The sequence below is a fragment of the Bombina bombina genome, chromosome 5, assembly GCF_027579735.1.
Source record: "Bombina bombina isolate aBomBom1 chromosome 5, aBomBom1.pri, whole genome shotgun sequence".
NCBI lineage: Eukaryota > Metazoa > Chordata > Amphibia > Anura > Bombinatoridae > Bombina > Bombina bombina.
In genome coordinates, this window is record NC_069503.1 from 328,727,151 (window position 1) to 328,740,514 (window position 13,364).

Consider the following 13,364-nt stretch of genomic DNA (forward strand, 5'->3'; position numbering starts at 1 on the left):
GAATACTACCACTAGTTATATTACAATGTGTACTTGTTGCTGCAATACCTGGAGAAAACCCATAGCCTTACCTCACAAGAAACCTGTCTCTCTGCTAACAAAAGACTATAATTCAGTTCTCAGTATGGTTATGGAATTAGATTCATGTCTATTTTAATGCGTCAGGACATTTAGCAGACATGAAATATAAGACATATACGTGCTATTACTTTTCCTGAATACAATAAAAAAATCTATGGTTTTCTAAATATGTCTCAAAGCTCAGCTTTGCCAAATTACGCAATTTTATACCACACAAGACGAGCGCACAGATTACTGACAAAAGTATTTATTTAATAGCTCACTGGGAGAACAAAATGCTTATTTCAGTTCAACAGTTCACAAATGAAGCAGGTTTGGCAACACATATTTACACATATGGAATATGACAGACATCATGCATTGATTACAGAGCAGGTTGAAAAGCTCATCATGAAAAACAGATCTGAAGTGAGTTAAAGGAACATGGTACTAAAATATTTCTATCGTGAATATGAAAGCGCATGATTTACACACAACAAAATATTTATTTTATTTTGGCCTGGAAAAAGGTAATGTTGCTGTATTAGATTTATTTTTACTTTCTACTAATCTTCCCTGGCTGATAAGGACAGCTGTTTCTGCTTTACTGGTGGAGAAGGACACACCTCTGTTTGTACAAGAACATGAGTTTAAAAAATATTAAAATAAAAAGACAGAGGCATATGTTTGTTTGTTTAAAAAAAATACATTATTGAATTCCCTCTTTTAGATGAAACAAAGTCAAACATTGACTACAATGACCCTTTGAGAGCAAAGCATTTGAGAGTTTAATTAGGAAATTGTGTGTGATCCTATACCAGACTCATCCCCTGTAAATCTGTTTGTGCCACTTCTATGTCACATCATTCCCCAGAGCAGCCTCATATTGCTTTGCACCAGCTGTGAGACACATTATATGTCCCAATCAGACTAATGTGCTATGCAAGCCATTTTGTGCCCACTTGATGCCACAACATACAAGAGTCCTCAACCTTTAAACTCCTCGATGTCCCATGTTAATATAAATCTCAGATCAGACCAAAACAGCCCAGCAGGACCTTTTAGAAACCACATACCCATATTAGACCCTTGATCTGGAGGACTCTCTATAGACTTCAAACCCACATCAGACCCCTGGCACTATGCCCCTCTACAAGCCATATCCCCACAGCAGACCTCAGATCAGAGTTCTAGCCCTGCAGTTGCTCTGTCATCCACATATCTTCTAGGCTCTGCACATAAAATTCTACTCAAGGAGAGTGGAAAGAAGACAGAGCTGATATCTGACAGCCATATGACCTGGTTCAATATTGGGTACATGATAGCCCATGTACGCCTTGCCAGTAGCTCACATACCTCTAGTGGTACTGTGTCACACATCAAGAACCTAGTACCTAGATGAGCTGTGATTGTTTTTGTATGTTTAGGACATTTAAGTACAAATATTTGCAGCATTAATTCCTTGCATTTTATTAGATTATCCAAATCAATAAAAAATGAATTTACTATCTTAGATCCCTCTGTAATTCAAAATCATTGTAAAAGGTAAAATGAGTTTGCTAACTTTTGCCTAGATTACGAGTTTTGTGTTAAACAGGGTGCAAAACTAACGCCAAAAAAGTTGCTTTATTTTACTCTCCATAGCGCTGCCATTACGAGTTACTGAAAAGCTTCCTTGTGAGTGCGATATAATGGCGTTAAGCTCCATACCGCACAAACGTCAAGGACTGCTCGTGCACACTTTCTGCCATAGACATCAATGAAAAAAACCTAACATCTGAAGTGCGGAATCAAAAGGGCAGTTAAAAAAAACTGAATGCCTTTTTAAGGGCAATGCCCATACAAATGCCCCTTTATGGGCAATGGATAGCTTAGGTTTATTTAGAGTTAGTTTTTTTTATTTTGGGGGGTTGGTTGGGTGGTGGGTTTTACTGTTGGGGGGGGATTTTGTATTTTTTTACAGGTAAAAGAGCTGTTTAACTTAAGGCAATGCCCTACAAAAGGCCCTTTTATAGGACTATTACATTAGGTGTAATTGTTTTTATTTTTGATAATTTTGTTTATTATTTTTTGTAATCTTAGTGTTTTTTTATATTTCGTAATTTAGTGTTTATTATTTTTGTAATTTTAGATTTTTTTAAATTTTTTCGTAGTGTTTTTTTTTCTTCAAATTTGTAATTTAGATTTTTTAATTGGTAGTTTTTTTATTTTATTAAGTCATTTATAGTTTAAACTTAGATTTATTTTTATTTCACAGGTAAGTTTTTATTTATTTAAATATAGCTATATTGTACTTTTAATTTAAAGTTAGGGAGGTGTTAGATTTAGGGGTTAATAGTTTAATTTAGTGTTTTGAGATGTGGGGGCTGGCAGTATAGGGGTTAATAGGTTTAGTTTATTAGTAACGATGTGGGGGGCTGGAGGTTTAGGGGTTAATACTTTATTATAGTGTTGGTGATGTGGGCGGCGGTTTATGGGTTAATAACTTTATTAAATAGTCGCAATGTGGGTGGGCGGCAGATTAGGGGTTAAGAAGTTTAATATAGTGTTTGCGATGTGGGAGGGTGGAGGTTCATTGTTAATAGGTAGTTTATGGGTGTTAGTGTACTTTGTAACAGTTTAGTTATGAGTTATGTAAAACATTTTTGTTTCGCAAAATCCATAACTACTGGTCTCAGATGGCGGTATGGATTGTGTCGCTATAAGCTATAACGCAAACATTTTAGCCGGACCGCACAACCTGTAATACAGGCGCTATGAAAACCCCACACAAAAACGTCATTTTTTTGAGTGCGGAATGGACGTTGCGTTACATGCTAAAATGCTTTTGGTATAGCTATACCAACACGATTCGTAATATGCGTTCCTGATCATTCCAGCGTAATGGCCATTTTTTCAGCATTAAAAGCCATACTGCACCGTAACGCAAAACTCATAATCTAGGTGTTAGTGCATTATAGCTTATATAATCATAATAAATTAATATCAACATTTTTTGAAACTTCCAGTCCTTAGAATTTTGGAATTGAGCTTCTTATTAAATATCTACATTTTTGTAAGCTGAGTCACATCTAAAGACATGCTATTAAGCAAATATAAATGCAACATTTAAGGTTCCTATTTTTAATATAAGGTACAATAATTTAATGAAAGTTTATTCTTATAAGTGCATAAATAAATACAACACAGTAACAGGTCTTATTTAGGCAGTATGTTGAATTATGTCGATTTATTCGGACTATTTATAAATCTGCACTTTATAATTCTTATGTTTACACTTGGATGTTGCTAACAAGATTGTATATCTTTTTAGAACCTAATTTCTCTTGATCAGATCAATACTCTGTTTAGTGATTCATTATGTGTGTATATGCTGTCATCTACATGTTTAATAGGGGTGTGTTACACACCAACCAATAGCCATGAAGTTTGTATCTTTTTTAAACAGACACTTACCTGTGTCTAATCAGGTTTATGAGTACGGCACTTGGCCGAAACGCGTAAAACCCTATCACTACTGTGTGACCCATGTTGATTTTTAAACTTGAATAATAAAGCTGTTTTTTCTTTTATATATACCTGGATACCGGGACCGCTTTTTTCCCTTTTTTTTTCCAATCATAATAAATGTTAAACTAAATTTGCTTTCCTAAAAAAGCATCTTTATATTTTTATTTTGTTTTCCTACTTACATAATGGAAGATCTTGAGGTTCATAAGTATAAAGTCGATTTGAGTATCGTCCTGTAATATCTGCTCTAACTGTGAGAGATGGATCTGTAAAACAAGACATTGCACAGTTTTAATTTATGTTATTTGCACATTTTGAACCTCTACTACCACTTTCAGATTTGTTTTCTAAAGGTATATTTATTAAACATTCTCATTTAAAGGGTAATAAATTTGTACTTGAGGCAACAGGTAACAGACATAGTGACACGTATAAGGCAAAACATAAGCTTTCATGAACATCACACTAGATCTTTAAAACATTATTGCGCTTTTGAAGCCTGAATATTATTTATATTGTGTTCCTTTACATTTTTAAATTAGGCTCTATGTGGTTTATCAGGTATACATCTCACTTATTTACAGCTGTATATGAACTGTTATGACTTAGACATCAGCTGGATTATTCTATCAGAATTTTATCTTGTAATAAAGAACACAGTGCCAGATTACGAGGGGCGGGATAACAGTTATGCGGAAGCAGCTGATTGCGCGCATCGGATTTATCACTCATATTACAAGTTGATAGTAAATGCGATCTATAAATGTGTACATATGTATTTATATATGTATTTACAGACTTATGTACACATATATAGATATAAGTCAGCAAAGGAAGGGAGTCACTCACAGGGTCTTGCAGAAACAAACAGTGTCTTTATTGACGTTTTGGGGTTGCCCCCGTTTTCAAAATAGGCATAATAACAAGCAAGTACTTACCCTCCTATATACCCCTACTAATCACCATAGCATCCATCGGTAATCACGGCCGCGACCGGAAGTTACACAGTATCACGTGACGTCAACGTTACACCGTTACTATGGCAACCGGACGCCGCACCGCGATCAGCCGATGTGAAAAAAAAAAACAGTAACACAGCTGATACGAAAGTGACAGGACCACACGCGTAATGCAGCATCAGTAGAAAGAGACATGGAAACCAGCATAGGAGCTCTGGCCTCTAATTACAGTACAACTCGACAACAGGGATAATATATAATATAATACATTACAAAGTAATGACCTACTAGACACGGCTATGTAAAAGCACACAGTGCTACAATATCAGACAGTTACTGTCATAGATTACCATAATAAGCAAGCAATGTGAATATACGTTTGCATATGGGAAGTTATATACTGCATAAATGGGGGCTAGAAATATAATCAGTCAATCTATAGTACATGTAAATTCACAGGAAAGAACAATATTATCCAAAACATATTATTAAATATAGAAAATAAGGAAATAAAGAAATAAAGATAAACCTGGTTAAGAACAAAGTTGCATACAAATATTAGGGAGCAAAGCTATATTTCAATATAAGATTGCCAAGCTACATGTTAATATTAGTAAGTCCTTTACAAGTAGCAGTGCCAGTCCAGATGTACATTAAGCCCCCTGGGTGTCATTGTCCCCAGGTCAAAGATCTACCTCGACTCTCATTGGAGGAGGATTTTGGCCCTATCACCACCCCTAGTAAGGGGGGGGACATGGTCGATGATAACATATTTAAGGTCAGTCACTTTATGACCTGCTTCCAAAAAATTCCTGGCTACAGGCTGGTCAGAAGACCCCTTATTTAGGGCTGTCCGTATAGCTGACCAGTGATTGGCCATCCTAGTCCAAAGGGCGTCCACAGTTTTACCCACATAGAACATCCCGCAAACACAATGGAGCAGGTAGACTATGAAAATTGTGGTGCAAGTAACCCTGTGTCTGATTTTGTATTTCTTTGTTGAATAGGGGTGGCTAAAGTAGTTGCCTGTAGTGAGTCCCCCACATGTGGTACAGCCCAGACACCGAAAGCATCCCGGTTTGGTTTTGAGCCAAGTCCCGCTGCTGTAGCATTTGATAGGATCCGTTTTGATAAGTTGATCTCTGAGGGACTGTATCCAATCCTAGCTGCAGGCATGTTCTTAAAGGGTAGGTCGTTATCCGTAGTAAGGAGGTTCCAGTTATCATGCAGCATCTCTGCTATGCCCTCTTTTCCTGTAGTGTAGGTCGTAGAGAAGGTCAGCTTGTTTTCTTTCTCTTTGTTTTTAATCTTATAGAGAAGTTCTCTTTGTGTATCCTTCATTGCTTGGTCTTTGCTATGCTTCAGGATCCTACTAAGGTAACCCCTCTGAATAAATTTATGCTCCATCTCCATCATTTGTATATTCCTCCGTTCCGTACTGGTATTGTTCCTTGTCACCCTTTTAAATTGGGAAGTCGGAAGAGCTCTCCTTAGGCTAGGAGGGTAACAACTAGAGGCACATAGAAGTGAATTCTTGTCTGTGGGCTTGCTGAAGAGGGTGGTAATCAATGTTTCCCCCTGTCTGATAATTCTTATGTCCAGGAAATCCACCGATTCCCTGTCATATGTCATTTTGAATTTCACAGTGGGGTGGACTCCATTTAATTCCTCAAACCACTGTAGTAACTCATCCTCAGTGCCCTGCCATAGTAAAAACAGATTGTCTATATACCTTTTGAATAGGTGGATTCTAGGGTCATGGAATAATTCAGTACCTCCGTTCTCCAATTCCGCCATGAACAAGTTGGCATATGATGGGGCCATATTCAACCCCATTACCGTGCCTGCTGTTTGCAAATGTGCGCTCGAAGCGAAAGTAATTAATCTCCAAGCATACCCTTAACATTTCACTTTATATGCTCCCTAAAGTGCATAAAAGCCTTCCGGATCCCCCAGGGAGACCAATTGTCTCCGCAATTGGATCCCTGTTCCAACCCATCTCCACATACGTGGACCACATACTACAACCTATGGTCCGAAATATACCTTCCTTTCTACTGGACTAAGCGGCCATGATTAGACTTCTATTGGAGTTACCCCCATTAACAGATGAAGTATTACTGGTCACACTGGATATGACCAGCCTATATACTGTCATACCACATCAGGAGGGAATAGCAGCAACCAGGAGACAACTGGCCAGATATCCCTATGTAGGCCCTCCAGCAGAAGCGGTCTGTGAAATGTTAAGGGTATGCTTGGAACTTAATTACTTTTGCTTCGAGCGCACATTCTATTTGCAAACAGCAGGCACGGCAATGGGGTTGAATATGGCCCCATCATATGTCAACTTGTTCATGGCGGAATTGGAGAACGGAGGTACTGAATTATTCCATGACCCTAGAATCCACCTATTCAAAAGGTATATAGACGATCTGTTTTTACTATGGCAGGGCACTGAGGATGAATACTACAGTGGTTTGAGGAATTAAATGGAGTCCACCCCACTGTGAAATTCAAAATGACATATGACAGGGAATCGGTGGATTTCCTGGACATAAGAATTATCAGACAGGGGGAAACATTGATTACCACCCTCTTCAGCAAGCCCACAGACAAGAATTCACTTCTATGTGCCTCTAGTTGTTACCCTCCTAGCCTAAGGAGAGCTCTTCCGACTTCCCAATTTAAAAGGGTGACAAGGAACAATACCAGTACGGAACGGAGGAATATACAAATGATGGAGATGGAGCATAAATTTATTCAGAGGGGTTACCTTAGTAGGATCCTGAAGGATAGCAAAGACCAAGCAATGAAGGATACACAAAGAGAACTTCTCTATAAGATTAAAAACAAAGAGAAAGAAAACAAGCTGACCTTCACTATGACCTTCACTACAGGAAAAGAGCGCATCGCAGAGATGCTGCGTGATAACTGGAACCTCCTTACTACGGATAAGGACCTACCCTTTAAGAACATGCCTGCAGCTAGGATTGGATACTGCAGGGCACAGTCCCTCAGAGATCAATCAAAATGGATCCTATCAGATGCTACAGCAGCAGGACTTGGCTCAAAACCAAACCGGGATGCTTCCGGTGTCTGGGCTCTACCACATGTGGGGGACTCACCACAAGCAACTACTTTAGCTACCCCTATTCAACAAAGAAATACAAAATCAGACACAGGGTTACTTGCACCACAAATTTCATAGTCTACCTGCTCCATTGTGTTTGCGGGATGTTATATGTGGGTAAAACTGTGGATGACCTTCGGACTAGGATGGCCAATCACCGGTCAGCTATACGGACAGCCCTAAATAAGGGATCTTCTGACCAGCCTGTAGCCAGGCATTTTTTGGAAGCAGGCCATAAAGTGACTGACCTTAAATATGTTATCATCGACCATGTCCCCCCCTTACTAGGGGTGATGAGAGGGCCAAAATCCTCCTCCAAAGAGAGTCGAGGTGGATCTTTGACCTGGGGACAATGACACCCAGGGGGCTTAATGTACATCTGGACTGGCACTGCTACTTGTAATGGACTTACTAATATTAACATGTAGCTTGGCAATCTTATATTGAAATATAGCTTTGCTACCTAATATTTGTATGCAACTTTGTTCTTAACCAGGTTTATCTTTATTTCTTTATTTCCTTATTTTCTATATTTAATAATATGTTTTGGATAATATTGTTCTTTCCTGTGAATTTACATGTACTATAGATTGACTGATTATATTTCTAGCCCCCATTTATGCAGTATATAACTTCCCATATGCAAACGTATATTCACATTGCTTGCTTATTATGGTAATCTATGACAGTAACCGTCTGATATTGTAGCACTGTGTGATTTTACATAGCCGTGTCTAGTAGGTCATTACTTTGTATTGTATTGTATTATATATTATCCCTCGAGTTGTACTGTAATTATAGGCTGGAGCTGCTATGCTGGTTTCCATGTCTCTTTCTATTGATGCTACATTACGCGTGTGGTCCTGTCACTTTCATATCAGCTGTGTTACTGTTTTTATTTTTAACATCGTCTGATCGCGGTGCGGCATCCGGTTGCCATAGTAACGGTGTGACGTTGACGTCACGTGAAACTGTGTAACTTCCGGCCGCGGCCTTGATTACCGACGGGTGCTATGGTAATTAGTAGGGGTATATAGGAGGGTAAGTACTTGCTTGTTATTATGCCTATTTTGAAAACGGGGGCAACCCCCGAAACGTCAATAAAGACACTGTTGCCGCAAGACCCTGTGAGTGACTCCCTTCCTTTGATGACTTGTATTTACTTTGGAGTGCACCCGGGGCACCACGGGCCGGTTTGGGCCCTATCATTACACCAGGAGTGCTTCTACCATCCTTTTTATGCATATCTAGATATATATAGAAGTGCATTGGAGCCCTTTACAGTAGATGTAGACATGTATTTATCCAAAATTCATATTAAATAGAGTGTTATACTGTGTATTTAATGCAAATATTTCACATTCACATTTCACATATATATGAATAAATAGAACAATTTCTGCTATGTGAAGAACATTGGAATGTGAAATATTCATATTTTCATGTTGGGTTAGCGCACTTGAGAATATGGGATCATGTTTGCGCGTGAGTAGGGTGTTAGGTGTTTTTTCCACTTCTTTGGTTCCAGTGACTTCTATGGGCAAAAACAGTTCACTTTTACTTTTTTTACTTTTTTACTTTCAACTCATAATGCAAGCAAAACCCAACATGTACAAAAAGCTTACTTCTAGCGCAGCTCAAGCGGGAGCATTTAATAGGGCTCCACCTGTAATCTAGCCCACAGTATTTTATTTAACCCTTTAACTTCTGAGCCATTTCTACTCATGTGCTGAGCTGTTTTGGAGTTTTTAGATGCTGCTCACATTTAAGCCCCCCTTGTAGGTGATTTTTCAGTGAGAACCCCACATGTTATATCTTGGGGGTTTTTAAGCAGTCCGAGCAGGTTCACACTATATTATTATTTTATGTCATATGTGAGAATTCAACAAAAATGTGTAAAAATAATATATATTGAAATTTTAATAAACAAGGTCGTAAAAATTGTGTTTGTTTTTTCTAAACTCTGTTGTAAAAGAAGAAGGGGTTATCCACATATGGAAAAGGCCATTTTGGTGTATGTGTATAACTTTGATTTGCACGTAGGGACTCCCATGAGCCTCTACTCAAATAAATGCACATTTATACATGCCAGGTGATAACCTGGCTTTAAAAACCTGCATGGGGCTTTATTTTAAAGATGGGCTTCTAGGTGTAAAAAAAAAAGGTCATGGGGGTCTCTAGGCTTTTTTAATGACAGTTTTGCAGACCCCCAGCCTGCAAACTGTGTGGGGATTTGCTTACTTGTTTTTTTTTATATGTGTGTGTTTTAACATATAGGGGCCGATTTAACAAGCTCCTTATCGGCCCCAATGCCTCTGTTTCCGTGCAAGCCTTCTTAAAACCGCTGCCTCTTAACTCATACACCTCCTCTGAGGCCACGGTCTGCAATCCGCCTGATCGTGTCCGATCGGGTGGATTAATACTCCTTGCTAGCCGATCGCCCGCGAAACTGTAGGGGGCAGCATTGCACAAGCAGTTAACCAGAGCTGCTTGTGCAATGATCAATGCTGACAGTGTATGCTGTCGGCATTTATCAATGTGCGGCGGAAATGATCCGCTATATCGAATCATGTCCGCTCGCACATATATAAATCGGCCCCTTAATTCCCAAGAGCAGGGGGTTGCCTTCCATATGATAGGTCTTGGGGGTTTCTAGGCCCTAATGGAGTTTAGATTGAGGGGTTTAAATACTTAAACATCACCGGGATCCCTGGATTCCCCCTGCAGTTTCGGTCCATTGGATTACTAGGGATTTGGGGTAAGAGCAGGGGGAAGGGCGTGATGAGCTCCACAAGTGCACCCCCATTCCCCAGATGATAACACGTGCTTGTCATCTGCGATTAACACATTGAGTGGATAATGGCTACATATAATGTGCAGTCAAGGGGTTAGTTTTGGTAACCTGTAATTTATGAGCATTTCTTTATTGATATTGGGCTAGATTACAAGTGGCGTGCTAACTGTTGCACACAAGCAATATCAGGTTTCTGCTTGCATTGGAAATAGCAAGCGCATTATAAGTTGAAAGTAAACACGATTGCGAGAGCACAATCGCATTTTATGCTTGTCGGGTTAGCGGAACTGAAACCCTCTAAAAAAGTTGCACTAAACACAGCATAAATACATACAAATTTACAGTTATACTCATATTAACACTATCTAATAAAAATTCATACAAATATAAAAAAAAGTTAACTAAAGAAGACGTCTTAATTTGAGTTATTTTTTTATATATAACTTTTGCCCCATCCCTCCACTATCCCACCAATGAACCTGATCATCTTGGGAAAGATGAAAATAAAGTTGTCCTATCACCGTTAAGCACTCCTCCCGTATTACTCTCCCTCTCTTATGAAACACACGCGTACAGGCACCATTAACCCCTTTACGACCGTGATGTACATGGTCATTAAAGGTTTTCTTGCTTATAATAGCGCTATTATACCCTTCCTCCTCCCTTTTGGTCACAGGAAATAACGCGAACTCCATTTAAAGACCATATATAAAATATATAGTTATATTTAAAATAAAATGCTATTTAAATATTTCTTAATGCACCTTTAGCTTTAGCACACTTAGTTTAGCGCAAGTGTTAGCACTTGAGCAAAAGCCAGAACAGGGTTTTGTAGCATCCTCATAGAAGTCTGTGGGGAGAGGGACTTAGCGAGGTCTTGCTATCAGACCTCCAGATGATATCACACCTGAGGCTTTTACTAACTTTTTACTTTAAACTTATAATATGAACGCAAGAATGAGAGCAATATTCATATAACTTGATTGGTGTTAGCGCTAATGTTTTTGTGCTTCACTTGTAATCTAGGGCAATATGTGTCAGAAGAAACCTTTATAATTAAGTCTAATACGGTGACGTTTCTGGTATTAAGAGAATTGATGAACCTTTGCTGAACAATCCACAAAGCTGTGATTTAAAAAAAAACGTTATAATAAATTCATTACCGTCAGGTTTTCTTTGTCCTGTGTGTTGCTTTTTTTTAATACAACAAACATGCAATATGATTTCCACTTACCAACAAACATTATTCGAGGAACATATTGACCATCAGGTGCAAGGTTTTTATCTGTAGTTTCATGCTATGGAGGAAAAAGCAAAAATAAATAATTACTTCCCCAGCTAAAGCATGGGGGGGGGGGGGGGGAGGAGAGAACACTAGATGCTTCTGTTGCACCTACTCTAGATGTATAGTGCTTTGGGGTTCTGCTTTACATGTGCAGGTGACCCCTGAACACTATGCTACCACCAATTAATTAACTAAAGAACACATCTTAATTTTAGTTATTTTTTTTAAGATTATATGACTTTTATCCCATTCTCCACTATCCCACCAATGAACCTGATTATCTTGGGAAAGATGAATATGAAGTTGTCCATATCACTGTTATGCACTCCTCCCGTGGTACTCTCCCTCCCTTATGCACACAAACAGGTACCCTTAAAGGGACAGTCTAGTCAAAAATAAACTTTCATGATTCAGATAGGGCATGTCATAAACAACTTTCCAATTTTTTTTTAATCATCAATTTTGCTTTGTTCTCTTGGTATTCTTAGTTAAAAGCTAAACCTAGGTAGGCTCCTATACCAATTTCTTAGCCCTTGAAGGCCGCCTCTTATCTGAATGGATTTTGACAGTTTTTCACAACTAGAGGGCGTTAGTTAATGTGCGCCATAGAGATAACATTGTGCTCATGCCCATGGAGTTACATAGGAGTCGGCACTGATTGGCTAAAATGCAAGTCTTTTACCACTCTATGAATTTGTGTATTACATCCTGACTTTGCTGCCTATGTTCTGTGGCTGATACATCCATTAGTCACCCGGTGACCTCCCGTATATATATTTTTTTTTAAACGGATACTCTACTTGCTAGCATTTTAGTTTTAACTATATGCCCATTGTTTTAAATAAGTTTTATATTTTAATTTGCTTGACAATTTTTTCAATCTCCAATATACTTTAGGGTCTTAACTGAGTGCTTACATAGTATCAATTTGTTGGTTCAGTTCCTTTAACTGACAGCTAGTAAATGCTAAAATGCAAGTCTGTCAAAAGAACAGAAAAAAGGGGGCAGTTTGCAGAAGCTTAGATAGAAGGTAATCACATAGGTAAAAATTATATTAATATAACTGTGTTGGTTATGCAAAACTGGGGGATGGGTAATAAAGTGATTATCTATCTCTTTAAATGATAACAATTCTGGTGTAGACTGTCCCTTTAAGTACACTCACTCTCTTACCACTATACGCTCTACTACTTTTACATACAACCCCAGACATTGTCCCACCTGGTATACATACATTTTTTGGGGCTGCTGTGGGAAAGAGGAAATCAGCTGCCCCCCGTACTTCAAGAATTATAGCTCAGATTTGCTTCATTTGTGTCTCTTATGATTGCCCAGAGAGGAACAGAGGGGTCTTACACCCTATAGTAGACAACCAGGGATCATTGATTTAAAATAAAAATAACCAATAAACATTTGGAAGAGGGTGAAGGTATCATTGCCATTGAACTACTAAATTCTAGGTCAAAATATCCCACCTTTATGTATCAAGGTGCCCACTTACTCATACACAGACATACCAGCCCTACCATGCTTACACCCCCCTCCCCACAGTGATTTCTCACAACCTATAATCAGAAAAACACACATTCAGAACAAATGTATTCAAATATGACCCATTTGCTG

The 13,364-nt window shown here is 38.5% G+C and overlaps 1 protein-coding gene across 1 annotated transcript in view; it reads right to left on the reverse strand.

The window, feature by feature from the left end:
* AGR3 (anterior gradient 3, protein disulphide isomerase family member) overlaps window positions 1-13,364 on the reverse strand; it is a 41,361-nt gene that overhangs the window by 1,785 nt on the left and 26,212 nt on the right. The window contains exons 6-7 of the mRNA XM_053714123.1: window positions 11,691-11,754; window positions 3,753-3,836 (exon numbers count right to left, since the gene is read on the reverse strand). Coding sequence (XP_053570098.1) covers window positions 3,753-3,836; window positions 11,691-11,754 — 148 coding nt within the window. The remainder of the gene's footprint in view (window positions 1-3,752; window positions 3,837-11,690; window positions 11,755-13,364) is intronic.